The sequence below is a fragment of the Brassica rapa genome, chromosome A02, assembly GCF_000309985.2.
Source record: "Brassica rapa cultivar Chiifu-401-42 chromosome A02, CAAS_Brap_v3.01, whole genome shotgun sequence".
NCBI lineage: Eukaryota > Viridiplantae > Streptophyta > Magnoliopsida > Brassicales > Brassicaceae > Brassica > Brassica rapa.
The window spans coordinates 12,835,459-12,862,435 of NC_024796.2; the positions used below are offsets into that span (position 1 = coordinate 12,835,459).

The 26,977-nt window shown below is 33.8% G+C and overlaps 5 protein-coding genes across 15 annotated transcripts; 3 read left to right on the forward strand and 2 right to left on the reverse strand.

The window, feature by feature from the left end:
• The first annotated feature begins 2,847 nt into the window (after window positions 1-2,847).
• On the forward strand, window positions 2,848-3,654 carry LOC103853403 (receptor-like protein 51). The gene has a single exon (XM_018656371.2). The coding sequence runs from the start codon at window positions 2,848-2,850 to the stop codon at window positions 3,652-3,654; it is 807 nt and encodes a 268-aa protein (XP_018511887.1).
• Window positions 3,655-3,762: 108 nt separating this feature from the next.
• On the reverse strand, window positions 3,763-6,494 carry LOC108870772 (inorganic pyrophosphatase TTM1). Its single transcript, XM_033283186.1, has 4 exons — window positions 6,316-6,494; window positions 4,663-4,857; window positions 4,459-4,581; window positions 3,763-4,385 (listed from the first exon to the last, which is right to left on the reverse strand). Exons 1-4 carry the CDS (start codon window positions 6,460-6,462, stop codon window positions 4,269-4,271), a joined length of 582 nt encoding a protein of 193 aa, XP_033139077.1. The 5' UTR covers window positions 6,463-6,494; the 3' UTR covers window positions 3,763-4,268.
• Window positions 6,495-9,618: 3,124 nt separating this feature from the next.
• LOC103832998 lies at window positions 9,619-17,614 on the forward strand. 9 transcript variants are annotated; one of them, XM_033283159.1, is made up of 5 exons: window positions 9,619-10,468; window positions 10,544-10,607; window positions 10,747-10,805; window positions 10,975-11,504; window positions 11,900-17,614. In XM_033283159.1, the coding sequence occupies exon 5, from the start codon at window positions 15,245-15,247 to the stop codon at window positions 16,268-16,270; it is 1,026 nt and encodes a 341-aa protein (XP_033139050.1). In that variant the 5' UTR covers window positions 9,619-10,468; window positions 10,544-10,607; window positions 10,747-10,805; window positions 10,975-11,504; window positions 11,900-15,244; the 3' UTR covers window positions 16,271-17,614. The 9 variants fall into 9 exon arrangements, with proteins under 9 accessions (XP_033139050.1, XP_033139047.1, XP_033139053.1 ...); XM_033283156.1 differs by having other exon boundaries at window positions 9,619-10,607; XM_033283162.1 differs by having other exon boundaries at window positions 9,619-10,607; window positions 10,747-10,773.
• Window positions 14,178-14,717, forward strand: LOC117131948. Its single transcript, XM_033285191.1, has one exon. It carries the CDS (start codon window positions 14,178-14,180, stop codon window positions 14,715-14,717), a length of 540 nt encoding a protein of 179 aa, XP_033141082.1.
• A 3,105-nt stretch (window positions 17,615-20,719) lies between the features above and the next one.
• LOC103852872 (NEDD8-like protein RUB3) lies at window positions 20,720-26,673 on the reverse strand. 3 transcript variants are annotated; one of them, XR_630023.3, is made up of 5 exons: window positions 22,343-26,673; window positions 22,029-22,276; window positions 21,896-21,960; window positions 21,297-21,829; window positions 20,720-21,012 (listed from the first exon to the last, which is right to left on the reverse strand). XR_630023.3 is itself a non-coding variant. In XM_033283138.1 (3 exons), the coding sequence occupies exons 1-3, from the start codon at window positions 21,782-21,784 to the stop codon at window positions 20,874-20,876; spliced, it is 282 nt and encodes a 93-aa protein (XP_033139029.1). In that variant the 5' UTR covers window positions 21,785-21,889; the 3' UTR covers window positions 20,720-20,873. The 3 variants fall into 3 exon arrangements, 1 of the variants encoding a protein (XP_033139029.1); XR_001957337.2 differs by having other exon boundaries at window positions 21,896-22,276; XM_033283138.1 differs by lacking the exons at window positions 21,896-21,960; window positions 22,029-22,276; window positions 22,343-26,673 and having other exon boundaries at window positions 21,297-21,362; window positions 21,708-21,889.
• Window positions 26,674-26,977: the final 304 nt, after the last annotated feature.

Consider the following 26,977-nt stretch of genomic DNA (forward strand, 5'->3'; position numbering starts at 1 on the left):
TATTTCTTGTAGTCACATAAATTTATATGTATGATTTATTATAAATAACTAGAGTCTTTGTCCGCGCTACGCGCGGAAAATGGGGGTTGAAGAAATTATTAAGTAACGTTTTTTAATATTATTAAGAATTTATTTGCTAAGTTCAATTATGTTTTGTTTGGAAGTTGACATTTTCTATAAGTTTTTGACATAGTTGGATGGATTAAAATGTCAGAAAATAGATGATAATAAATTAGTTTAAAGGAAGAAAAACATATGAGAAAATATTTTGTTGGAGTCAAGCAGAATGAAAGATATTGAGGAACAATAATGTTTTTAGGTTGAAAAGAATTGTACACCATAAAGGTCACACTTATCAAAGCCACCTATGCGATCAAGTTTGATAACTCAATTAATTATGAAAAAATACCGTGAAGAATATATTATTTTATCAGTTACAAAAAAAAGAATATATTATTATAATTCACTTAAACTTACAATCATAAAACTTTGGTTTGAACGCTGGTAGATTGCATATCTGGTGGACTACGAAATACATTCATAATTTAAAATGGTATGATTTTGAATAAAGAAATACTATATCTTAGGAGTCATGACACACCTTTTGGTTTGTTGCGTGATCCGAGTGGACGTCCTCTTTTTCTTTTTATGTGTGTTCCCTGTAGAAGTTTGGAAACAAAAAATTTTAGGTGTTAAAATTATTTTATTTTTTTTGCAAAAGAGCTTGATTTTTTTTTTGAGGAGTTGGTTGCATTGTTATCCTATCGCGATGGAATAGGGAATGGATGCTTGTGCATGGTCGGATTAGTAAATATTTTAAAGTTTTTTGTTTTGTCGAATAAGTATATTTATGAATTTGGCTACTTAACGGGAGTTAGGGGATTTGGGGTTTAAGTAGCAGAATATTGGCATTATGTAATATTGACATGGCTATTAATATTGATGACACATTGTATAGCTAAATATGACATATATAATTATATTTAATGTTAATTTATAATTTTGGTTAAGGTAATAACTCATATATTACAATTCATGTTGATATTGTTTTTTTAGTAAATTTTCAAATTATGATAATAATTCATACATCATCACTAAAATAAATATATTCGAATATGATAATCAATTTCGAAATATTGTTTTGTTTTAATATAATTATACAACTTCATAACAAAACTTAAAAAAAAAATTCTATACTTAAATAAATACTTAATCGTTAAATCTTTAGTATTTTATATATCAACAATTTTAAAAAATTAGTTTTAATTTTTGATAACTATACAATTATTTATACAAATTTATTTATTATAAGTAACCAAAATAGATAGATAGAAAAATCTATCTAAGTCTAAGATTTTAGATATATACATATATATTCTTAAAATAATTTCAGAAAACAAATCTATTTTTATTTTAAGTTTAGTTAATTTATATTTAGTTAATTCAATTATATGTAGTTAAAACAAATACTAAAATATGATTCTTGGTATAGCATACAAATAATTCAATGAAAAAAACAATCTATGATTTTTCAAAAATTGATTACTAACCTTCTTTAGTTTTATCAGATTTGTCGAGAGCAGCTTCATCCCATCTATAGTGAAATTCTTAATTTTGTAGTTTGTATGTAATTATACTACAATATATTTTATTTTCTATTTTATTAGGTTATCAAAACGATATATGAGTTATGTATTTAAAAAATATTTTCATCGATTATATGGTTGTTGTGTTTTCAGGAATTTCCAATTTACGTTCCTTCAAGACTTTTGATCTTAAGTTTTGCAAGGCTTTTGAATTTTTTTAGAACAATACGACTTATCATTCGAAATTGGAAGATTCAATTATTATTATTTACTTACGAATTCTGTCAGCAATTTGTTATAAGAAGAATTCACCAGCTATACTCTTCAGCCATTTGATCCCTATTTTAGTAATTCGAATGAGTTAAAATTTTATAATATCTGAGGAGACAAAAAATTGGGTGAAAGCCATTTGTATTATAATTTTTTGTGAGGGTGACATTAAGTTTGGTTATTAAAAATATATGAATTATTTTCAATTCCATTACAAAAGACATTACTCTATACATATGTCAGGCTCAATATAAAAGAAAGATCATGTGGGTGGAGATTATTATATTTTTCTATATAATACTACGTACCTGCAGTTTCCAAAGGGGGTGTAGGAGGTGGGTTATCCATTCCTTTCATATCTGGACCTTAGAAGAAAACCAATTGTCAGATAGAGAGCCATATTAAGATTTGTATTCTTTTGGCTTGTAAAAGAATTTCTTATACTTGCGTAGTCTTTTGGAGTAGTGCTTTGGTTAGAGCTTGGTAGATAGTTCCTATGGTGATTTCACTATTGATTTTGGTGATATGAAACAGAAAGCTAGGTTTTTCTGTAGTGTTTTTAGAAATAGTGTCTTTCCACTTTTTCTTATGACGAAACCTTGGAAATTTAATTCTCTCGGAAGAAGGTTGAAGAAGGATGTTAATGGTTAAGATATGAGAATATTTTTTTTTACGTTATTGGAAGAAAATAACATTTACTCTCTTGGGTTTGACTTGTTCTATAAGACCTTAATTTATGCTATTCAATACTTCTGTTAATTCTTTTATTTTAGTTTTTTAAAATATTTGGAAATGAGATTATTCTTGTGGTTAATTGATAGATTCTGCTGCTTTTACGTGAAAATCTATATTATCAGTCTAGATTGTCTTCTTACCTTCTCTGCATGATCTCATGAGCAAGTTCTTTCGCACCATTGACTGGTATTATTCCATTTTCACAAAGACTACGTAAAAACCCCCATTTTCACAAAGACTGGTATTATTCCATTACATGTCTTCTACACCAAGACTTAGCCTTTACTTCCGTTACCGTTACTCCTCTTCTCAGCCACTATCTACGCCGCTCCTTTCCCTCTCCCCAACCCCATCTCCAACCATCTCCCCCGTCCCACGCACCTCCCCCACTCCCCCTCGCACATCCTCCACCTCCCCACTCGACCCAAAGCAGCTCAAAGCCTTCGAATCCCTCAACATCCCCACCCTCAAGAACCCCTGCGACCACCACCACCCCTCCTCCTCCAAAAAACCCCCCACCACCGTCGTAACCTGCGACACCGGCTCCCCATTCCGCCTCGTCACCTCCCTCTCCTTCACAAACTGCTCCTCCGATCTCTCCATCTCCTCCACAGCCCTCAAAGCCCTTTCCCCCTCCCTCACTTCCCTCTCTTTCCACAACTGCCCTTCCCTCTCCGCTCCCCCTCACCTCCCGGACTCGCTCCACTCCTTCTCCGCCGTCTCCTCCTTCCCCCGCCTCTCGGGACTCTCCCTCGCTCGCCTCGTCAACCTCACCGACATCACTGTCTCCTCCGTCCCTGTCTCCACCTCGGGGCTATTCGTCATCCTCGGGAACATGCACGACATCGTCTCCCTCACCATCTCCCACGCCAATCTCTCCGGGAACATCCCAAAATCCTTCCACTCGAATCTCACATTCATCGACTTATCCGATAATCTCATCAAAGGACCAATACCCACTTCGATTACTCTCCTCTCCAGCCTCAAAGCTTTAAACTTGTCGTCGAACTTGATCTCCGGCGAGATACCCGACAGCATCGGGAGTCGAAAATTGAATGTGTGAAAGTGAATCGATGAGAACTCAGCCGAGAAGGTTTCAAGCGGAGAAGACGAAGTGGGGGAGGAGAAGAGACGGCGTGGATCCATAGTAGGGTTGGAAGCTCTTTTTGAATTGGGCTAATTGCTTTTTATTCGAACTGGGCTAATAACACTCTTTTGACCCACTGTCGTTGGGCATTTTTCACTTAATATAGATACATTAGAAACAAAAGCCCAAAGTTTTAATTGAAATGTTCTGATTGGCTAAATTTAATAAGTGACATGGACAGCTTTAGAAGGCTTTATTAGTTCCTTTTAGTATAGGATAGATATTATTTTGACATTTATATGTATTATTTATTAGAAATAATATTAAGTTCTTTTAGTTAGAAATGTGTTTTTAGATATATATGTAATGTCTAATCTATTTATTTGGGTATATTAAAATTTTTGTTATTATTATTTAGATTGGTTAGGTAAGACTTTGTGTCTTTGATTTGTGTATGACTTTGACACACCGCTGTTAAAATGTGCATCAATACACAAGTCAGAAGATTCCCTGACGTAACATATGTTGTCTTTATTCTTAGATCCCGTCACTTTCTCAAAATAAGCCAATCAAGGAGAAGGCATTAGAGGTTAACCGTGAAGATATTTCATTTTACTATCAGCAGACGCTCTTGAGAGGGCTTCTTTAGGGCTAGAAACTGTATCATCATCTAAGCTGAGTTTTGTCTTCAAGTCATCTGGCAAAGCCTGAAACATGACCAAAACGCCCGAACGTATCAAACTACCATCATGACACAATCAAATAAATCACAACTCATACCATAACATCATTCACAAGCCTCTCCAGCTGTATCTGTTCAATATATGTATGTGGACAATATGAACCTTCCAATCCGAGTTCGTTGGCCACATTTTCGACGAAGGAACGGTCTCTACCTTGTACCTTCATAACAGAAATGGACAAAAAGACCACCTTAAAGACAGCATAAGCTTTTACAGAGAAAAAGAGAGAAGCAGACACTACCTGAACGTATGTCCGGTTCAGTTGTTCCAACCAATCAGTCTTCACAATAACCTTCTCATCATCAAAGATATGACTTTTTCTCTTCAAGATTGTTGCAATGGTATAACCCAATGCCATTAATCCTCCCAGAAGTCGAACGCTGACTTCAAAAGTTATTCTGGGTGATATAATAAATGGACGATCTGTAACCCACTCCTGAAAGCAATACAGTCAACGGTAAGCATTCATCCTATTCTACCCATCTGTTCTTAATCTGATATGAGTGTTTATACATAAGAACACTAGTCTGAATAAGAAAGATAGGAGAAAACACCTTTTTGGAGATTGAAATTCTCTAACCTCTCTCTACTCTTTTAGGTCAGCCGTCGCCGCCTCTCCCGTTTCCGGCGGTCGCCGCGCCTCTTAGGTGACCGCCGGGCCTCTCGTTTTTCTTGCTTCTCCGTCTCTCCCTCTCCGTCGGTCCTCGACGTTCTACGGCTGCTGAGGTCCGTCAAAGCTCTCATCTGGTATAGATCTGGAGCCTTCCCGCCTCCGAAGTCCGGTTGTGGAGCGTCGCTGCGCTTGAGGACGGCGTCGGCACCTCCGCGACTCGGGTTTCTCGGCTTGGGTGAGGCTCTAGCCAGATCTGGTTTTCCCGCTTGGATGAGCCTCGGTTGAGTGGTGGTCTGTAGCGGTCCTGTGAATCCCGATTTGTACTTGGTGTGCTCCTCCGTTGGTTGCGCGGTGGTGGAGTCCGGCGGGTCAGTGGTTTGTTGGGCTTGAGTACTCGCGCGTCTCAAGTCCCTGGTTTCCTCCTTCTACTTATGATCTCAAGTGGACGCGTGCGGGTCGTCGGTGTTGGTCTCCGACCCCGGCTTCTCGGTGGGAGCGCGTAGGCATGGCGGCGCGTGTGGCGGCGCGTGGGAGCCTGTTCTTCTTTCTCGCTGTGACCTTTGCAGTGGCTCCGGTTTTACCGGTGTGTCCTCCTAGCTGTGTCCGAGGTGCTGCTCGGCATTTCACTCTCAAATAAGGTTTGCGGTCGGGTTCTTAGCTCTTACTTTGGGTTAGGACCTTGCTGGTTCGGCCGTGCGGCAGTTAGTCAATCGAGCTGCTCGTTCTTCTGCGGTTTGCTTCCGGAGGGTTAGTTTCTCGGCGGTCCGTTTTCTCTATACGGGTTCTCGGTTCAAAGGGTGCACACGGTCACGGTGGGGCGGACTGGAGGCGGCAATCTTCAGGCTGTCCTTCCGAACGACGACATCGCCGCTAGGAGGTTCTCTCTCGTGCCGTCGGAGGTATTATCTGTCGGATGTTTTGGGTGTGCTTCGTGTTTGGATTCTCTGGGCGTTTCAGGTTTGGGTAGTCTTTTCGGAAGCTGTAGGAGCCGTTGTTTCAAGGTTTGAGGGCGCCTGTCTCTCCGGTAGCTCGCGGTGCCCGGTTCTCTGCCTCGACTAGGCTCGGCTCTTTGGTCCAAGCCCGTCTCGCTGCTTAGCTGCCTTCTCCGCTTTGTTCGCCTTTGGTTTTAGGCTGTTTCCTTCCCGTGTAGTTGTTGTTTAGTTTAATTCCGTATTCCGCTACTAGTAATCTTTGTAACTTCTGTCTCAAATTTGAAAATTGGTATAATATTTTAACATTTTACAAAAAAAAAACACTAGTCTGAACGAGTATTAACCAAACCTCAAACATGAGATTGTATTTTCCATCCCGGTTCCTCATTCTGAGGTATGATTGGCACGCTTCAGGATCCTCGCCTGGCGGTAGCAGATAGATGTCGTATGCTTCCTCTGTGCGTTCCTTGAAATCCTCAGACAGAACTGCCTTCATTTGTTCTGGTGTTCTGTTCTGGTGAAACAAACATGCCCTAAATATTCACTACAAGTGAGGATTGTACTTTTCTTGGAAGCTGAAATATTTTTTTTTGTAATGTATCCATTCACCATTAACCAAATTGTAATGAAATGATTTGTCTTAATAATTTTTTTTTCTTCAGTTATTATCTAGATTTGATTTGATTTGATTTTTCATGCATTTAGAAATTATAATATGAAACCATTGGTTTAACATCAGGATTGTCAAAAACTCATATAACATGAAACCAAACAAATAATAATAGTTTTTGGTTATCATTGAAAAATCTAAAAACCTCAAACATTTTAACCAGATAAATAAACATAATACATATTGATTTAGAATGGTAGTTATATTTTAATAGATTAAAAATAAAAATAAAAATTAATCTAAAACTAGACCGATATCAAGATTAAACAAACCTAATATCTTCTTATCTTAAGAAATAAAAAAATTAGTAATTTCATTTCGTGCATGGCGCAGGTTATTACCTAGTGTAAGATTAAAAACATAATATTGTTTTAGTATTTGACCTTATAATATGAGAGAATTTTTATTTTTTTAAATCACCTTAAACCATTTATTGTCTCTTTGTTATGCAGCAATAAGATCAAGGTTTCTTCCTCAAATGTGGAGCTTTGTTGGATTTAGGCATGTATTATTGTTCCTTTTAAAACGTTGAGCAAATTTTATATTTCCTCCGTTTTTCAATATAAGTCGTTTTATAGAAATTTTTTTATTCCAAATTATATGTCGTTTTCGGTTTTCTATGTAACATTTATTAATAATTAATTTTGTATGACCAATGATAATATATCTTATATTTTTCTATTGGTTGAATTGTGGTTAGGTAAATAATTAATGATCTTACTACAAAATTTTCCTTACATTTTATTCTGTTATAATTTATTATTTCTTTTTATAGATAATTTATTATTTCAAACATGTCATTTTGTAAGTTTAAACTAACGAAAAAAAACTACTTACTATTAATAGATTTCTTGATATCTCAATTATTAATATACTAGTAGTTATATACTAGGATAAGACCCGCGCCTTGCGCGGGATTAAGTTATTATTTTTATTATATTTTGGAGAATGAGACAATAGTTTGGCTTCATTTAGATTACGGGTGTTCAATCCGGATATCGGGTTGGTTTTGGTTCGGTTCGGTTTTTTCGGTATTTGGTTAGTAAAATATAACTACTATTCTAAATCCATATTTACTTTGACTTTAGTCATTCACATACTTTTGAAAGATTTCAACTGGACGACTAAATTGATCAGCCAATCTTGTTGCTTTAAATCATTAGTGTTTATATATATATATATATATATATATATTATTTAGTTTGAATATTTATTAAATAAAAATTCATATGCGTTATATTTTATGATCATTTGTAACTTATTATAACAAAAAAATAATCTATTGATCACAAAATTTTCAGAGTGGGAATATTCAAATTTCTAAATAATATATAGACGTTTTGAAAAATTCAAATATAACATATAAGAAAAAATATAAATGTTTTTATTATATATTTAATGTGATTTTTTAATATCTTTCAATAATATAAAATTAAAAAAAAAAGAACTAAGATACCAAAATTGTTATCAAATATTTATTATTCATAATAATTAATTTTCATATATACGTTAATCATATTACGTAATTTCGTAGCTTCTAATTAAGGAAAGTGCAAAAAAATATTTTGGTAGATTATTTATCAATTCGATAGTTAGTTTAATAAAAAATATAATGTAAGTTAAGATGGACAAACCTATTTTTCTAAGAATAGTATATTTTATATAGTCATTTATTAAATGAGAATTTATAATCATACAGCTCTATGATCATTCATATCATTTTATAACTGAATATTTAAATCATCGATAACAAAATTTTCAATGTGAAATCTTTAATAAGTTTATAATTTATAAATATTTTTGAAAATTCATTGAAAGTTTTAATATTAAAATATTTATGTAATCTTATGGTATATAGTATAGTCTATATATATATATATATAAATATATATGTTTTATTATTAAATGATATTTTTTACTCATATGGTTTTAAAATAATGTGTATCTTCTTATAATATTAAATAAAAGTTCATATTAATACAATTTTATGATCATTTGTAACTTATTATGACAAAAAAATAATCTATTGATCACAAAATTTTCAGAGTGAGGATCTTCAAATTTCTAATAATTTATAGACGTTTTGAAAAATTCAAAATATAACATATAAGAAAAATTTTAAATGTTTTTATTATATATTTAATGTGATTTTTAATTATATTTTAATAATATAAATTTTAAAAAAGAACTAAGATACAAAAATTGTTATCAAATATTTATTATTCATTATAATTAATTTTCACATATACGTTAATCATATTAGGTAATTTCGTAGCTTTTATTTAAGGAAAGTGCAAAACATTTTTTGGTACGTTATTTATCAATTCGATAGTTAGTTTAATAAAAAGTGTAATATAAGTTAAGATGGACCAACCTATTTTTCTAGGAATAGTATATTTTGTATAGTTATTTATTAAATAATAATTTATAATCATACGGTTCTATGATCGTTCATATCGTTTTATAACAAAATATTTAAATCATCGATAACAAAATTTTCAATCTGAAATCTTTAATAAGTTTATAATTTATAAATGTTCTTGAAAATTCATTGAAAGTTTTAATATTAAAATATTTATGTAATCTTATGGTATATAGTGTTTAATATATATATATATATATATATATTTATTTTATTATTAAATAATACTTTTTACTCATATGGTTTTAAAATCATGTGTATCTTCTTATAATAAAAATGTTAAACCATTGATCATTAATTTTTAACATAATAATTTTAATAGTTTTAGTCATTTATTGTCGTTTTTAAAAATTCAAAATATAACATATACGAAAAAATCTAAATTTTATTTTTATAGCTAATTTGATTGTTTAATTTATTTTAATAATATAAAATTAAACAAAAAATGATGGAGGAGATATACATTGTTATCAAATCTTTATTATTAAACTCATTAATTGTCATATATATATTAGTCATTTATGGTAATTCCGTAGGTTTTATTTAAGGAAAGAAAATATCATATCATATCATTATATCATATAGTTTGACCAATTTATGTATCTAACAACATATAAAAAACGAATGTGGACCTACTTATTTTTCAATTGAATGTAATTGACTACCTAATTGAGTGCCACCTATGCATTGGGGTCTCTTTTAATTAATACAAAATTGAGGTTACATCTTTTCAAATGTTCCTCAATTAATATATAAGGGATGAACGTCTAGCAACTAGCACATGCACATTTTCCAAAGTATTACAATTCACAAAGATCATATTTTGCTTAAATTCGGATAATGCTGTTCATTTAACTTTGCAATTTTAGTTTCAACGACTAAGCATGCACTATCTCACATTAAAAAAAAAGCTGAACTCATGTGCATTGCATGTGAACATTGGTGAGTATCAATTAATTAATTACAAATTAAAATATTTAATATATAAATCCAATTGATGAGTAAGTCTATATCCACTACTTTTCTCAAAAAATCCAATTATATAAAAAGATGTTGCTTCTCTCCTGTGTTGCCACCTAGGATCCAGCTAGAAAAGTCTGTTCTTATAAGCGTGACACGTGACCCATCCTCTTATAAGCGGATCGTTTCATTAAGTCAGGTATATTGGACTTCTCTTGGTTATCTGCTAAACTTATACGATTATATTATGTGTGGGCTTTGTTTAATGTGTTATGGGATTAGTAAGAAACAAAAGCGTGGCCAGTTTTCGCCGTCACTTTCTCCCAGAATTTAGGGATCATCAACTCCTCCGAAATCTGATTACGGTTCTAACAATGGAGGTACTGAGAGGTCGTGTGAGAGGAGACTTCGTGAGTAATCTATGTGTCGATGTCTGATTGTGTCGTTACGGTATCGATTCTTCACCACAGAACCGTTACAAGTTGCTTTGATTCAACGTCATTAATTATTTCCTACCCACTACAGCCAGGATCTCTCATTCAATGAATCCTAATCTTCTTCCATACGGTGATTCTCCACCTATATAAAGGTAAGGCTTCATCCTTTGAGTATCATCCTCCCAATTTCTAATATCAAAAGAATTTTTTTTTCCGGGTATAATGGCTACCTCATCTATCCTACTCTCTAATTTGAAGGATGTATGTTGTTCTTCAATGGTATCGGTGCAGGTCAGGTTTTGGGAAGCAAGAAACGTGGTGAGGAGTACAGTCTCCGCCTAGACACTAATGTTGTCCATTCTTTAAACTCATGAGTCATGCTCATCGTAGTTCTAAAATATAATCCTGCACATGATCTCAAAATTTCCAGCTTTTTCAATCCAAACATTTATTTCATTCTTTGCGAGATAGTTTCAATACTTTTTGTTGATGAGGTTTTATTCTCCACACGTGTTTCAGGCGATTATACGACGGCAAGCTGGGAAGCTGTGTGTTCTTTTGTAGACGCCATCAATGGTAGAGATTCAGAGAGACTGTCGTGAAATATAGTTCTATTGAAAACATGAGAAATATCAAATTAAGGAGTTCAGACAACAGTGTAGACACAATGGAAGGTCAATTTCTTTATTTTTTTCTGTGATTATGAATTGATGGCTATTGCTTGAATGTAATTAGAGTTTAATATATGTCACATTCAGTCTTTGATTTGTATTTTGGTTCTTATTGGTTCTGTTTCTTCCTTGGCCAGAACAAAGTGATGTAGGTTGCTCTTGGTCGTTCCTCTTCTGATGAAATCCATCATGCCAACTTCAAATCTTCCAAGGTTGTGTTACTCTGCTTCTTACATTTTTTTTGTGGTCTAAAGCTTCTTACAATATTTGTTTTATATTACTTGGTATTTTACATATTTTTTTTGGAATATTATTTCATCTGCGACATGGTGATGATGGACTGCTTATTATTGATATGCCAAAGGAAGAGGTTGAAAGGTATCATCTGTCTCTCGAAGCCTTCTGTTTTTTTCCATTCTTACTTTACTAAAAACACAACTGTGTGCTTATTCTACTAATACTGTATCTATCTATCTCCTGGCTAAAAGACATGTCCCAGATACATTTTTTTGAACATTTGATTTGAAGTAATTTCAGGTGTTGAAATTTGTAATACTCTAATTATTGTTGGAGATTCAGAGAGAGTAAAAAGATTGAAACATGTTTCGATGCTTTTGTATAAAGGGTTTGACTATTTTTCATATTTTGTCTCAAGCTTTCAAGTGTTGTAGACAATGCACATCAAGTCTACTGAAAATTCATTCATATGATCTAAAATAAGAGTAGTCATTTCTTTCCATGTTTGATGATACATGGCATCTCTGTTTGATCAGATGGAACAACAACTAAGATAATAAGAAGAAGAGAGTAAAGGGATGATGAGGAAACACAAGTCTTTTGCAGAGCTATAATGAGATTTGTCAGATGGAGAGACCAAAAAGAATAAAAATCATGTACATGGCTAACTATCAGACTTGAGAACTCTGTGTTATTTACTTCTTCTATAAAAAACTCCATCATTTCCTGTGGCATGTTACAATATAAACCCAGTATGAGTTTCACCACGAGTGTTGTGAAGTGCTTGAAGAGGAGAACAAAAGATTAGAGTGAAGTAGGAATCTATCATGCATCTGACCCAACTTGATGTGGTCATTAGATCAGCAACTGAACCAGAGGTTAACCCAAAGCCCTACTCAACCAGCCAAGACGCAAACCAGGACATACATGCACTAAAAATACCATATCTTACAAACCAAGAGGGTTTAAATCACGAGGATAATTTGTATGGATTCTACACTCAAGAAGGAGTCCAGGTCAATTGGAATTGGGTCAAAATATTCACGGAGCAAGAAGTTATGAATTTTACAAGTCAGAGGTTTCTCAGCCCGTCCATCTGCGAGTACCCGACTTTAGAAGCAGATTCAAGTCCAAAGAAGGAGCGGCCTGAACCAAATCCCATCATAGGATTCAAGAGGGATCTCTCATATTTCCAAAAAGCTCAATATCAGGAGAAATGGCCACGGAATTATGAAATTATGATCCAATCTCCAAAACCGGCCAAACCAGTTCTACACTTGCCTCAATTGGAAGCTAGCCGGTTCAATCAGCTTCAAACCAGAAATTGGCGACCAGAAGATCATTTCAACCAATCAGGAGACATCATACACGGCCAAGAGGAGTTCTACAATTCCATACCATGCACCAGCAGCCATTGGATCAGGAGGATCCTCATTTACTCAAACCTGCCTTATTTGGAGCAAAACGACATTAATATCAAACAGCTCTTTCCTCTTCAGTTTAGGCACGACCTCAGCACATTCCAAGCAGTCAAGAAGGTTCCCAGGAAGCTTACCTATCCCCTTAAACCATCCAGGTTCAAGAAAGATCAGATTCTTTACTTGGAGCCAAAATCCCACAAAAGACTCCAACGGCTAGTTTTCGATTTCTTTCTTAGTTTTGATTTGTTTCCTTTTCTATTTATTTTAGAACGTTAGGACCTTTGTCTCTGAGACTTATATAAGCTCCTAGACGTCCAGTCTAAAGAGGAACCCTTAATCACCAAGTTAATAAAAAGTTTATTCAGTTTTATCAAAGTTGTTCTTTGTATAAAATATCGGTCTTTAGGATTCAAAGAGAGATTCTTTGTTGTCTTATTGATTTCGTGAGTCTAGTTTGTTTGTGCAAATCAAACAAGCTCAGTACACATATTGAGAGAGTCAATCACTTCGATCCATCATTCCATCAGATTGAGAGATTCAATCAAACCTTCCTCCGCAAATCCACTTCAGTTCATCATCTAATCAAGCTGAGAGTGATACTCATCAAGTAGATTGATTCTATCCTATCTTTTGTTTATTTATCTTGTTTTATTATCATTATCATCATCATCTCATTTGTTTTCATATTTATTTCTGTTGCATCATAAAAACTCTAAAAACTTATAAAAATCGGTTCTCTTTGTTCTCAGGTTGTAGCTTGGATCCAACCTCTATCAATTTGTGGGTTACCCCCCCTGTGCCTACAACATTTTGGTATCAGAGCTGAAGCTCCTGAATCAGGTCACTCTATCCTTGCATCATTCATATTTGTTTGCATTTGTTTTCATTTAAAAAAAAAACAGTTTTTGCATTGTTATTGTTGTTCTTAAGAAAAGAAAACTAAAGAAGAAGGAGTTGTCTAGTTTGAACCACGAAATTCTTTTGAAATACTTGTCTAGTTGTTTGCATTCATTCACCCAGCTCCACTTGCCATATTTAGATTTTGTGCATTCATTTAAAAAAAAAATCTGCATTTCCATATTTGTTTCTTGCATAAGAAAATTCAAAAAAAAATATATAAGTGTTAGTTTTCTTTCCATATTTTATTTTCACTTGTGTTAATTGTCATTCCGTATTGATTCATTTCGTTTTTGCATTGAGAAAACCAAAAGAAAAATTATTTTAGCATAGTTTATTTCATTTCGGTTCATAATTGTAATTTTTTCGGTTTAATTTTAATTAGCTTGCATTTTTGGTTCTTATTTTGATTTGACCAGGATTTTCCATACCTTCACTTGATCTTTGAGAGTGTTTTCAGGAAGCCATGGTAGGAAAAACACACGGCCAAAGTAAGATGGCCAAACAGAACCAACAGTTGACAGCTTTTCAAGAGATCAATGATCGGATTTCTCAGTTGAGGAAAAGAAACAAGGCACGAGTCCAACGTCCACAGCAAGGAGAAAGGATATTTGGAGATGCACCAGAGGCTGTCTATGTCGAGCCCAAGCCACCAGATCCTTCAAGGATCAATCAACATCCAACTTCTCAAACCCATACTCTTCATGTTGCTAATTCTCGGTTTGATCATAAATCTTTTGCTGATAAAATTGAATTCTTTACATTTTCAGGAGGAAGAAGCTACCTATTTTGGGAGAGGAACCTTGATGAATGGTTTCACAACAACAACATTCTGAAAGAAGAGAGACTATCTTATGCCATTGATCAACTAAGAGGTAATGCCTTTAAATGGTGGGTACAAGAAGAAGATGATAGATGGTTTTACAAGGAGCCAGCTATCAAAACGTGGAGAGATCTTAAGGAAGCCATGAGGGATGAATTTTCACCAGAACTCACAAGTTCTAAGATCCGAAGATATACCCAAGGAGGTATCTAACTCATGTTTCCAAAGAAAAGCCAGAACCTGTTATTGTCCAAGTAAAGGCCAAGGTAAGTCCTATACTTGATAAATTTGTTTATAAATCATCTCCCACTGGTATGAGTCACTTGTCTTTGTCCAAGAATGTTAAGACAGGTCCTGAGGTCCAGAAAGACACGAACTCAACATCCTTGTTGGAATCAAAAGCTGTCCATGACTTAAGTAATAAAGAGATTCCAAGTCCAAAGAAAGAAGAGACAACAAGCCAATGTAAGTCTTCTAACTCTAAAAATTTAAAAGATCAGACATGTTATAGATGTCATAAAAGAGGACACTTTGCTGTAGTTTGTCCAAGTAAACAAGTATTAATAGAGACATCACTAGAAAAGAAAACAGATTTATCTTTGAAAAGTGATAGTTTTATTCAATCTGATTTATTGGTTCCAAATTCTTGTATAATGCACTTGTCTTTGTCAAAGGGTGTTGTAACAGGACTTAAGGAGCAATAATTTAAAGAAGAAGAACCACCAGGCGTGACTCTTGTGATGGACCAGAAGATCGTTCAAGAGACAATGCAGTCCATATTGCTTAAAGAAGCAAAACCAAAACAATACCAAGGTAAGGCTTTAGAATCTCAAAAGAGAATGAAAGCTGACTTGCTCTATTTTGGTGCAGAATATACAGTTTCGAGGTCGAAACCTTGTCAAGAGGGAGGGGATGATGTGGTTGTCAGATCAGCAACTGAACCAGAGGTTAACCCAAAGCCCTACTCAACCAGCCAAGATGAAAACCAGGACATACATGCACTAAAAATGTCATATCTTACAAACCAGGAGGGTTTAAATCACGAGGATAATTTGTATGGATTCTACACTCAAGAAGGAGTCCAGGACAATTGGAATTGGGTCAAAATATTCACGGAGCAAGAAGTTATGAATTTTACAAGTCAGAGGTTTCTCAGCCCGTCCATCTGCGAGTACCCGACTTTAGAAGCAGATTCAAGTCCAAAGAAAAAGCGGCCTGAACCAAAGCCCATCATAGGATTCAAGAGGGATCTCTCATCTTTCCAAAAAGCTCAATATCAAGAGAAATGGCCACGGAATTATGAAGTTATGATCCAATCTCCAAAACCGGCCAAACCAGTTCTACACTTGCCTCAATTGGAAGCTAGCCGGTTCAATCAGCTTCAAACCAGAAATTGGCGACCAGAAGATCATTTCAACCAATCAGGAGACATCATACACGGACAAGAGGAGTTCTACAATTCAATACCATGCACCAGCAGCCATTGGATCAGGAGGATCCTCATTTACTCAAACCTGCCTTATTTGGAGCAAACCGACATTAATATCCAACAGCTCTTTCCTCTTCAGTTTAGGCACGACCTCAGCACATTCCAAGCAGTCAAGAAGGCTCCCAGGAAGCTTACTTATCCCCTTAAACCATCTAGGTTCAAGAAAGATCAGATTCTTTACTTGGAGCCAAAATCCCACAAAAGGCTCCAACGGCTAGTTTTCGATTTCTTTCTTAGTTTTGATTTGTTTCCTTTTCTATTTATTTTAGAACGTTAGGACCTTTGTGTCTGAGCCTTATATAAGCTCCTAGACGTCCAGTGTAAAGAGGAACCCTTAATCACCAAGTTAATAAAAAGTTTATTCAGTTTTATCAAAGTTGTTCTTTGTATAAAATATCGGTCTTTAGGATTCAAAGAGAGATTCTTTGTTGTCTTATTGATTTCGTGAGTTTAGTTTGTTTGTGCAAATCAAACAAGCTCAGTACACAGATTGAGAGAGTCAATCACTTCGATCCATCATTCCATCAGACTGAGAGATTCAATCAAACCTTCCTCCGCAAATCCACTTCAGTTCATCATCTAATCAAGCTGAGAGTGATACACATCCAGCAGCTTGATTTCATCCTATCCTTTGTTTATTTATCTTGTTTTATTATCATTATCATCATCATCTCATTCGTTTTCATATTTATTTCTGTTTGCATCATAAAAACTCTAAAAACTTATAAAAATCGGTTCTCTTTGTTCTCAGGTTGTAGCTTGGATCCAACCTCTATCAATTCGTGGGTTACCCTAGGTCTCTGTACTTCTCCAACCTATCTTAATTTACCCTAGGTCTCTGTACTTCTCCAACCAACATAACCCACCCACGATCTCACCTCTGGTAATCACTAATCACACCTTTCATTCTATTCGTTTCCATTATATCGTGTTAGCCATTAATAAATTTCAAATTTTGAACACTGCAAATCATAAATACTTACCATTAAAAAATCAGAAAGCCATTGGTCATACTTTTTTTTTGTCATCTATGAATTGCATTTAACGAAAGTTGAGGTACAACAAGGATGATCCTAGACATGTATGCACTTTACCAAAATCAGATTAACCAACATCATAAGCTGATTTGTCCAGCTATGACAAGGGTCCAAATCTTAAGAAACTATAAAGGATCCTGATCACTCCAACTATGAAGGCAAGCAAAATATATTTTATCACGTATAATCTATGTTCACCTAGAATTTTCTAAAAGATAAAAATTGTTATCATATACATTTTTTTTTGGAAGAAACCAAAGACACAAACCAACAAATCATACAAAAAAATAATAACCTAGAATACAAGTAAAATATATCCCGTCCGTAGGGCGGGCCGACCCTAGTAGTCTATATAACTAAGTACACTGACATACATAATAATGTGGACTATATAAACTCATTAAATAATAATAAATCATTTGATAGCTATTTGAGCTGTGAACCTTTTCAGAAATAAGATTCTTAATAAAAATATACTAACTGGCAATTCTGGTAGTTTAACATTGATTATCTACTTAGCTTGTTAAATACAAAATCTGTTAATTTAAGCTTCTTCAGGTTAACTTAATTTGTATGCTAATCATGCATAGTCATATGATAGTGTAACTTAATTTGTATGCTAATCATGCATAGTCATATGATAGTGTAAGATTATGGTTCTGAGTGGAAGACGGGCTAAAGACGGAGGACACACGTATGCGTTTCGCACACAACATATTTCTTCATTCACCATTTTATTTCAACTAGTAACTGATCCACTTTATTAATTAATTAAATATTGTTGAATCACATGAGGAAATTGCCACAAATACCACATTCATAGTACCACTTTTCAGGTTTACACTAACCATTTTTACCCTCACTTTTAATGAAGAGTAAAATACAATTATACTCTTAGGGTTAACTAATCTAGACTTAGGGTTTAGAGTTGAGGGGTGGGATATGGTTTTTGGAATGTGAAATTTATGATTCTAATAAATATATAAATACTTAAAAAATATATAAAAAATTAAAAAAAAAATAGTTTCAAACATAATTTTCGTTTTTCAAAAAGAAATTTGAAAAAAAAATAAAAAAAAAATTTGAAAAAAATTTCAAAAAAAAGTTTTATAAAAAAATTCGAATTTGAAAAAGTTTTATTTTTATTTTTTATTTTTATTTTTTATTTTTATTTTTTATTTTTTATTTTTCATTTTTTTTATTTTTTTATTTTTATTTTTTTTTTATTTTTTATTTTTTATTTTTTATTTTTTATTTTTTATTTTTTATTTTTTATTTTTTATTTTTTATTTAAATAATAATTTATTATATATATAAATAACAAGAACATAAGAGTCTTTTGTCACTTAATGAAGAATGTATTTTTGAAAATGTCTCATTAGTGATGGTAAAAATAAAAAGTGGTAGCATGAAAGTGGTAAACATGTAATTTTCCCAATCACATGCAGTTCAAATATGTGAATAAAAATTGTGAACCGTCTACAGTAGTTACGCAACAAAGTTAGAGTGTTTCGAGTGGTTCTTATGAATTTATTAATTAATACTATGATTTTAAAATATATATGTCATTTCTTGAAAATGTTTTGGTTATGTAAAAAAATTACAAAATTGCAATTTTGTCCAAAATAATATCATAAAATTTCAGTTATTAAATTTTTTCCAATAGTATGAAATTTTTATATTTCATATTTCAAATATATAAATAGGTAATGTTTTATACTATTAGAGCCATTTTTTTATCAAATCAAAATATTATGTATTAAAAAACTAGAATATCTAAAGTATACATACAACTATTAAGAATATTTAGCTTTTTTATAATTTTAGGTTAAGACTATAATTGATAATACACCAATTATGCATATATGAACTCATGTTAAAACTCAAAAGAATAATATATATGTTTAAAATAATGTTCTATTATATTGTGTATAATTTCGTTATTTATTTAGAAAATACTTTTAAAAATAACTCTTTTAATTATGAAAATAAATAACCTTACAAAATTATATACGACAATTTAAACTTGTACAGTACTTTGAAATATTTTTTATCCGTTTTTGCCATTCAAACATATGTTTTGAACTGGTAGATCTGCTTGATCCGCACTTGTACCACTCGAAACGCTCGATCCACCCTTGTTCCGATTGATCCACTTGTTCCGCTAGATCCGCAACACTTGACCCGCTTTCTCCATTCGGAGCCTATAAGAAAAAACATATTATTAAAATATTTGACCTTTTTGACCCAAAATAAAGTATCTGACCTTAAAACACGTGAAGAAAACAAAAATCACCTGCACAGCACACAATGCATGAATTGCTTCTAGTATAAATTTATCAATCAATTTTCAAATGTATTAAATACTAGGGGTCTTCCGGCGCGGGTTCTTATAATATTATTTATTAATTATTTTGATACAATAATTTAAATATATAGTTAATTGTTAATATACATTTTATTGTAGTTATATAAAATAGATTTTTTTCATCTTAGAAAATAAGATATTTATCAAAAGTATGTAGATATAATTTATTTCACTTCTACATCATTGGTCCTGAGATTATTGTAAAGAAATTGAATTTTAACTTATGCATAAATTAACTAACCATTTATAGAATAATATTTATAACATTTTGTCTGAATTTATGTTACTTTGTGAAAAAAATTATCAGAATAGATATTATGTTCATTTAACCAAAAAAATTGATATTATGTTCTTACATTTTGAAAGGAATTACACATTGATAATTGGTACAAAAAAAAAGTACACATTGATAATGGATGGATAGTCGCATCTCGTCAACTCACATCGATCTTAAGTAAAAAATGAACTTGTTTTCGTACACTGAATATCCAATTAAGGAAAAACCAAGAGAACATATTACTCAAAATATAATAACATACATAAGGGATTTAATATATTTCAATATCATCAAAAAGATGCCTTAAAAGTTAAAAGCGATTAAAAAATATGTAGCATATTTTACTGATTCAATTTGGGAAACACCACAAAACATGCATAAGTGATCTAATATATTTGAATATCAACAAATGGGACACTTCTGAATTTAGACAAAAAAAAAGTGAAGCATACTTTGCTTAATCCATTTGAAACATTTTTTTTCACAAAGACTCTTATTTCAATCTTATAGACAGATTTCACAAAGACTACTACTTCATCAAACTTTACTCGATGAATCCTTACCTTAAGGCTTTTACTCCCATGATTGAAATCAATGGTGTAATATTTGTCAATTATTTTTGAATTAATGTATAATTCATTTTTAACGTTCTCAGGGATACTGGTGAATTAGTAGCTCTTCATATACCTGTCATTATTATTGCCTTTCATTTTTTCAATTTTAGTTTTATGAAAATAATTTAAAAATAAGTCGAGAGAGTTTAAAGATAATTTTATAAAATATAAAAATGAAATAGAATTTGTTTTTGTAAGGTTTTTTGTTTCCATGTTGTGCAGAAACATTTATTTATTTTATAAATTTAATAGTTGCCTGCAATTGCATTCATCTATCATCATCTTAAACTTTGATTCATTTGGTGCAACTACAACGCCTTCTCTATGGCTCTTTTAGCAATACTATATTCTTGTAACTTCATACAAACAGTACTGAAAATACACTATAGTGTGAGACATATCATGAAGAAGTTCACACTGATACTCAATATCTGTAAAAGGTCAGTTTTCTAGCTTTAATCAAGGAAGGAGCAATGATCAGTAAGTAAAAAGATTAAACCGTTTTAACCAATGAAAATAGAAATTAACTAACGTCCTATTTGTCCCGCATGAAAAGAGAAAATTATATTCATGTGCATCTGTAATTAGCTATATTTACTGTCTTCTTGCTGATAAAACCATAGACTGATATGAATAAATGAAAACCTTATAAGAGTTTGACGTAGCTTTTTCGAAAGTTGTAGTCTTTTGCCATCAGCTAGCTGTTTTCTGGCGTAGATGAGCCTGAAGAAAAAAAAAACTCAAGAATCAGTGTTATATGTAATTGCTTAGATTATCAGCTTGCAAACAGAGTTAATCAACTAATGGTAAGAACATGAGAAAACACATTAGAAAGGCCATGCAATTTTCTATGTCACTAAGACATAAAAAGATGTTTTGTAGATTCAGTTTTGACTAAATCGGAAACAACTCCAATGACTTGCGACAAGAAGAACATACAGCTACAAAAAAGTTCAAGAGACTTCCCTAGCAGTTCATTTTTTTAAAGTGAATCAGTAATTTGTTACCTTTGTTGAACAGGAGGGATGCTTTCTTTCTCCTCAACATGTTCCTTCATGCGATCAATATTGTCGGATTTATGCTGACGGCCACCACAATTTTTGTCTCAGACCTGTAGCTTTTGCATTTGTTATGGCATGCAAGAGCTAAGGTGCTAAACATGCACACACGCATACATCCCTGCAAAGATGCAATGATACTGAGCCATTGAGGTTCATGAGGGATACTTTGGTTCTTGTTGTCTTGAAACTGAACCATCTTCATGTCATCTTCTAAGCGATTCATCCAGCTCAAGAGCTGAGATTCATCCTCAGGTGGTCTGATTTCGATGTTGTAAGGAAAGAGAGCAGAGACCCCTTCAGCTACTTCTTGGATATCATCTTCAGGTACTAATACTCTTGAGACAAGAGTCAAGACAGGACCAGAGATCTTTGTTCAAGAGAATCTGGAATAACTTGTAGAATCTTTCTGACTCAAGAAGCTTCTCAACGTCCATGAGATATATGATTAGAGGATTTGTTTCTGATACACAGACCACAACCTGCAGAGAAAGACAACAGTTGTGGAAACTCCATTGGAAATACTTGTGAAAAGGTTTGTTTCTTACCTTGTACAGTGATTGCAGGAAAAGTTTCTCCATGAAGCATAGATCTGTGCTGCGTTTGGTAGAATCTAGAAGCCATAACAAAGACAGATGTGAAGCAAACGCACATAAGAACATGGAGTTGAATAAAACAAACCTCTGAAGTAGAACGACACCGTCGGGATCGTCACCGTCTTAAACCTGGTGAGATCAAAACACATGTCCAAGATCGATACGGCCGAAGTATTCTTATGCAGCGACATCTTCGTCTTAAACGTGCTTCGCAGCGCCGCGTAAGCTTTCGGCGGGAGGTGAGAGATGACGGTTCCGGTTATGCCGAGAAATACAGAGGTGGTGAAAAGCTTGAGACTTCAGAAACGTTACTTTGCCAAGGAGCTTTAAAATCTGTTTGAAAAAAACAATATTAGAAAGTTACCGAAGCTTACATTCTTATTTATATAGATCTGTAACCTTTGAGGAGGGCGAGGGTGGTACTGAATGCAATTTAGTGGAGGTTCTGGTTTAATGGAGTAAATGGAAGCGCTAATTACGCTAATTGAACGAATGGGTTATTCACCGTTTTTGCAGCGGAAGTCCGATCGATAAGAGGGCGACGTTGTCTCGACGCATAGGATGAAACTGTATATGAGACCGTACTTGGACCAACTTAGATCATGAAGCCCAATGTTTGAGCAGCCCAATACGCAAACGTAGCTTACATCGTGTGTTTGAGCAAGCTGCAGGTACACGTGGCACATTTTGCCCCATCCTTCCAAATGAGGTGGCACTCTAAGGAGGGACTCAAGCCTACTTTATTATATAAGATATCTAAGAAAGGAAAAGGTAAACAGCTACTCTCGTACAACAGACAGCACCGGTCCTGGCGGTCAATGCTCATTCAATGCCCTACTCAAGACCATAAAGTGTACTTTGGTGGTTGGGTGAGTTTAAGAACACGTAATATTCCTTTTTTTTTTTTTTTTTGACATCATAATAGACTAGAAGCCTATGGGGCCACCGGTTCAGATAGCCAAACCGGAGGTAAAGAATCGACATATAGCATAGCTGAAGGAGAACTTCTCGCACCACGTGCAAGCTTGTCCGGCATTGTGTTTTGTGCCCTTGAGATATGTCTGATCATGAAGTTAGGGAAGAAAGTCTTACTTCGGCAGAATTCTTCCATGTGTGTAGCGAACGCCGGCCATTCTTCAGGTGAGGACACCATCTTCACCAATTGAGAACAATCCGTCACAAATACTACATCTGAGAACTGCAGGGTCTTCATGCACTCCATCGCCCAAATCAGAGCTTCACATTCAGCATGTAAAGGTGATAGGCTACGTCGAAGGTTCATTGCGCCCATCATTACGTCCTCTGAATCTATCTTCTGGCAATACCAGCCCTGGCCTGTAAAAGCATCATGTTCTCTCCACGCCCCATCAATGTAGCAAACTCGAGAGGACCCCAATGTCTGCCAACTCCCATCTGTCGGTGGAAACCCCTGATTCTCTTGTACCAAAAGTTGGGCTTCAGCCCAAAGTGATCCTTCAACATCCGCTCTGCGCAAAATTTCTTGAGGACTTACAGTCCTATTATTATGAATTTTTTCATTCCTATTTTTCCATATATACCACATAATCCATGGAAAATACTCCAAATCAACATCTGTTGGAAGTCTCCAAAAAAGATGATCCAGACTGGTAAAAAGTGAGGAAGATGGGAAGATTCCGGGAGGGGAAGGGATTCGAGATAAAGCCCATGTTTGAAGTGCTGGTGGACATTCAAAAATAACGTGATAGATGGATTCCTCTTCTGCCCCACAAATACCACACCGGAGATCACACTCTATACCACGAGCCTTCAGATTTTTGGATACTGGTAGTGTCCCAGATAAAACTTGCCAAACAAAGTGTCTTAGTTTCGGAGAACATTTTAGTTTCCAAGAATGCGCCAAAAGGGGTTTAACATTAGGTCCATAACTTAACACTCTTGGACCCCGATCCGGGTATAAGGATTCTGTCCTAAACCCTGATTTTACCGAGTATTTACCAGAGTCCGTAAACGTCCAGCCATATGTATCTGGCCTTTGTGTTCTACTAACTGCTATACCACGAATAATCTTCACATCATCTGGATGAAAATATTCATTCAGGAGATCCTCATTCCAGGAACAATCAATGGGATTTATAAGATCACCCACCATAAGAGACTGACTTAAAATTTGAGACTGAGTTTTTATAAGAACACGTAATATTCTAGTAGTTTGTAGTTGTTCTAGTTCAAAATACTTTAAATATTGGTCTTATTTGGTTTATTACATTTTTTTTTAATTTCATTAGATGTTGTATCATTTAATATATTTTTACGATAATACTATTTAAAATGAATTTAATAAAAAATTTGTGCACAACTATGAAAAAACAAATCTAAGTTTTAAAAGTTGTGATTCGGGTAATACCTCACTCTATATTTGTAATCTAATCGTCTCCTCCGTCGCAACTCCACCCTCCATCTCTTCCGTCGCGACTAGGTCGGATACCCGTTCGGGTACAAGTCAGTTTTTTTGGATATCATGTTTTCCGGGTTTGGAAATTAGGCCCCATTCGAGTATTACAAAATTTCGGACTGGGTTCGAATCGGATCCTCCCGGGTCCGGATGAATTTGGTTCTGATATAAAGAAACATGAAAATAACCGAATAACTAATGTATCTGAAGCGAGTTTGGATAATAATACCCAAAGTAATCATATTTCCTGATTCGATTCAGGGATTTTGTATCCAAGCTACCCAAATACGGTTAGTACCAAAAATAACCAAAAATACTCATTAGATACAGTTTTGTTTGAGTATTTCTATCCAAAATATCATATTTTATCCAAAAATACACAAAAATATTGAAATAACTAATATATTTAATTTATAATTTTAATTTAAATGATTTTTGAATATATATTTACGTTTTGGATATTTTCGGATACTCATTCAGTTCTTGGTTCGGATCAGGTTGGATACCGGTTCTTTGAATACATTAATTTAGGATCCATTTGGTTATTTACCCCGGGCCCGATCGGGTTTGGGACCCTGATTTTTGGGTCGGTTTTGAGTCGGTTCTTCGGTTCTGGATATTTTGCCCAGCCCTAGTCGCGACTCCCCCTTCCGTCGCGACTTCGCCCTCTGCAATTCTAACTCCTGATCCACCACCATGTATGTTTTCCCTTCTGCCGCTTGAAGCTCACTCATCGCCAAAACCACTGGATCCTCCTGACATACCGTTCATTCTCATGCTTCTTCTGCTGTTCGACACAGCCTCTCCTTAACTGTTTTCAAAAACTCCTGATTTGAAATCTCCTTTGTTGAATCTGGTGCATGTGTTCAGTGATGGTGTTATTTCTTTTGTGTATGTTGATGACAGAAGTTGTCTCAAAGTGCTTGTCTCCTGCAGTATGCGGTGTGGTCTTTTACACTGGTGTGTTGATTGGATTTCTCACAGCTTCTCTCCCAACAATTTCATATATACTCTTCTCCCGTTCATTATGCTTGTCATTGTGTTTGTCGATTCAACATTGGGTTGTTCTATCCCCATCTCCTGCTCTCTTGCTCTTCCATTAATCTAGGTGGTCATCTCATAGATTTTATAACTTAATATTGGGTGATGAGTTGATATCATTGGTTTGGTATCTTAAACTCTCCTTTGATCTATCTTTTTTTCTCGCCTTGGTGTGCCCCTTTACTGCAGTATGCAGTTCTATCTTTGAGGTATTCAAGTCCTTATGTGCTCAGTGGCAGCTTAATGAATTGATGCCTCACATATCCACTCATGTGAATCGAGTCGTTTACTTTTCGGTTTTCTGCTTTATGGAATTTTCTCTTCTCCCAGTTTCATCATCTACTTTATGTAGCTTTGGGGTAGGGAATGTATTCTTAAAGATTAGAGATACATCTAACACTAAAGTTCTAATCAAAGGATTTGTAACCATGTTGAAGATTGTTGATTGTGCACTTTTTGTTGCTTCAATCTTGGGATTTATATCACTGATTGTGGTCTTTAATTTCCAAGGCTTCATCTCACTTTACAGTTCGATGGTCACTGAGATTAGAGGACTTCTCGACATCATTAGTTGTTTATGTGTTTTGTATGCCTCTATCTTCCAATGTTGTATTTGTTTCCTTGTAATAGTTGTTTGTTTGATATGAATGGCTTTCTTTTCATGTATTTACACTTTCTCCATTCATGGAAAGTGAGAATTTTATAAAAGTAAGGTTTGATCAAAAAAAAATCATCAGTTCTTTTAGTAAAACTTATTTTAACATTGATTTGACGTATTTACATTCTTTGAAACATACATTATGTTTAAAAAATATTACATTTTGGAATTGTAAGTAAATACATTAAAAGCTCCTAAAATATTTTTTGTCCTTCTGAAAACATGTAGCCAATGTATGCAAATGCAAATGAACAAAAAAAACTCAACGGAAGGCACTCACGCTACGCCTTAGCTTTAGACTTGGAAACTATTTGGGCTCAGCGGCCGCTTCTGTTGCTTACATCGATAACCACCATAAACAAAATAATGGATATTTTTTATGGGTAATTTTCTTAAATTGAACATTTTCAAGTTTTGGTCACAAAAATAGACCACAATAAGAAAAATGACCAAATTTTTTTATTTAATAGGTTAAAAGACTCTAATACCCTAGATATTTATAAAAAAATTAAAAAAATATAAAAAATATTTTTTTATATAGTTTTTGATTATATGTTTTCAAATTCGATTCTTTTATAATTTTTCATTTTTTTATAATTCTTTTTTTTTTGAAAATTGTTTTTTATTTTTTTTTTCAAATTTTCTTTTTGTAATTCGAAAGTGCTTTTTGAAACTATTTTAAAAAAAAAGTTATTTTCAAATTTTTAATATTTATTTTTTATTTTATAAAAATTTAAACTTCGATCTCAAATACCCACCCCTTAACTCTAATCCCTAAGGTTTGGATTAGTTAACCCTAGGGATATAAATGTATATTTACCTCTTTAATAAAACATTTTGGTGACAAAAACTTTTTTAGTGTTATCTAGGGTATTTTCCTATTTTTATCGTCTTATTCTTA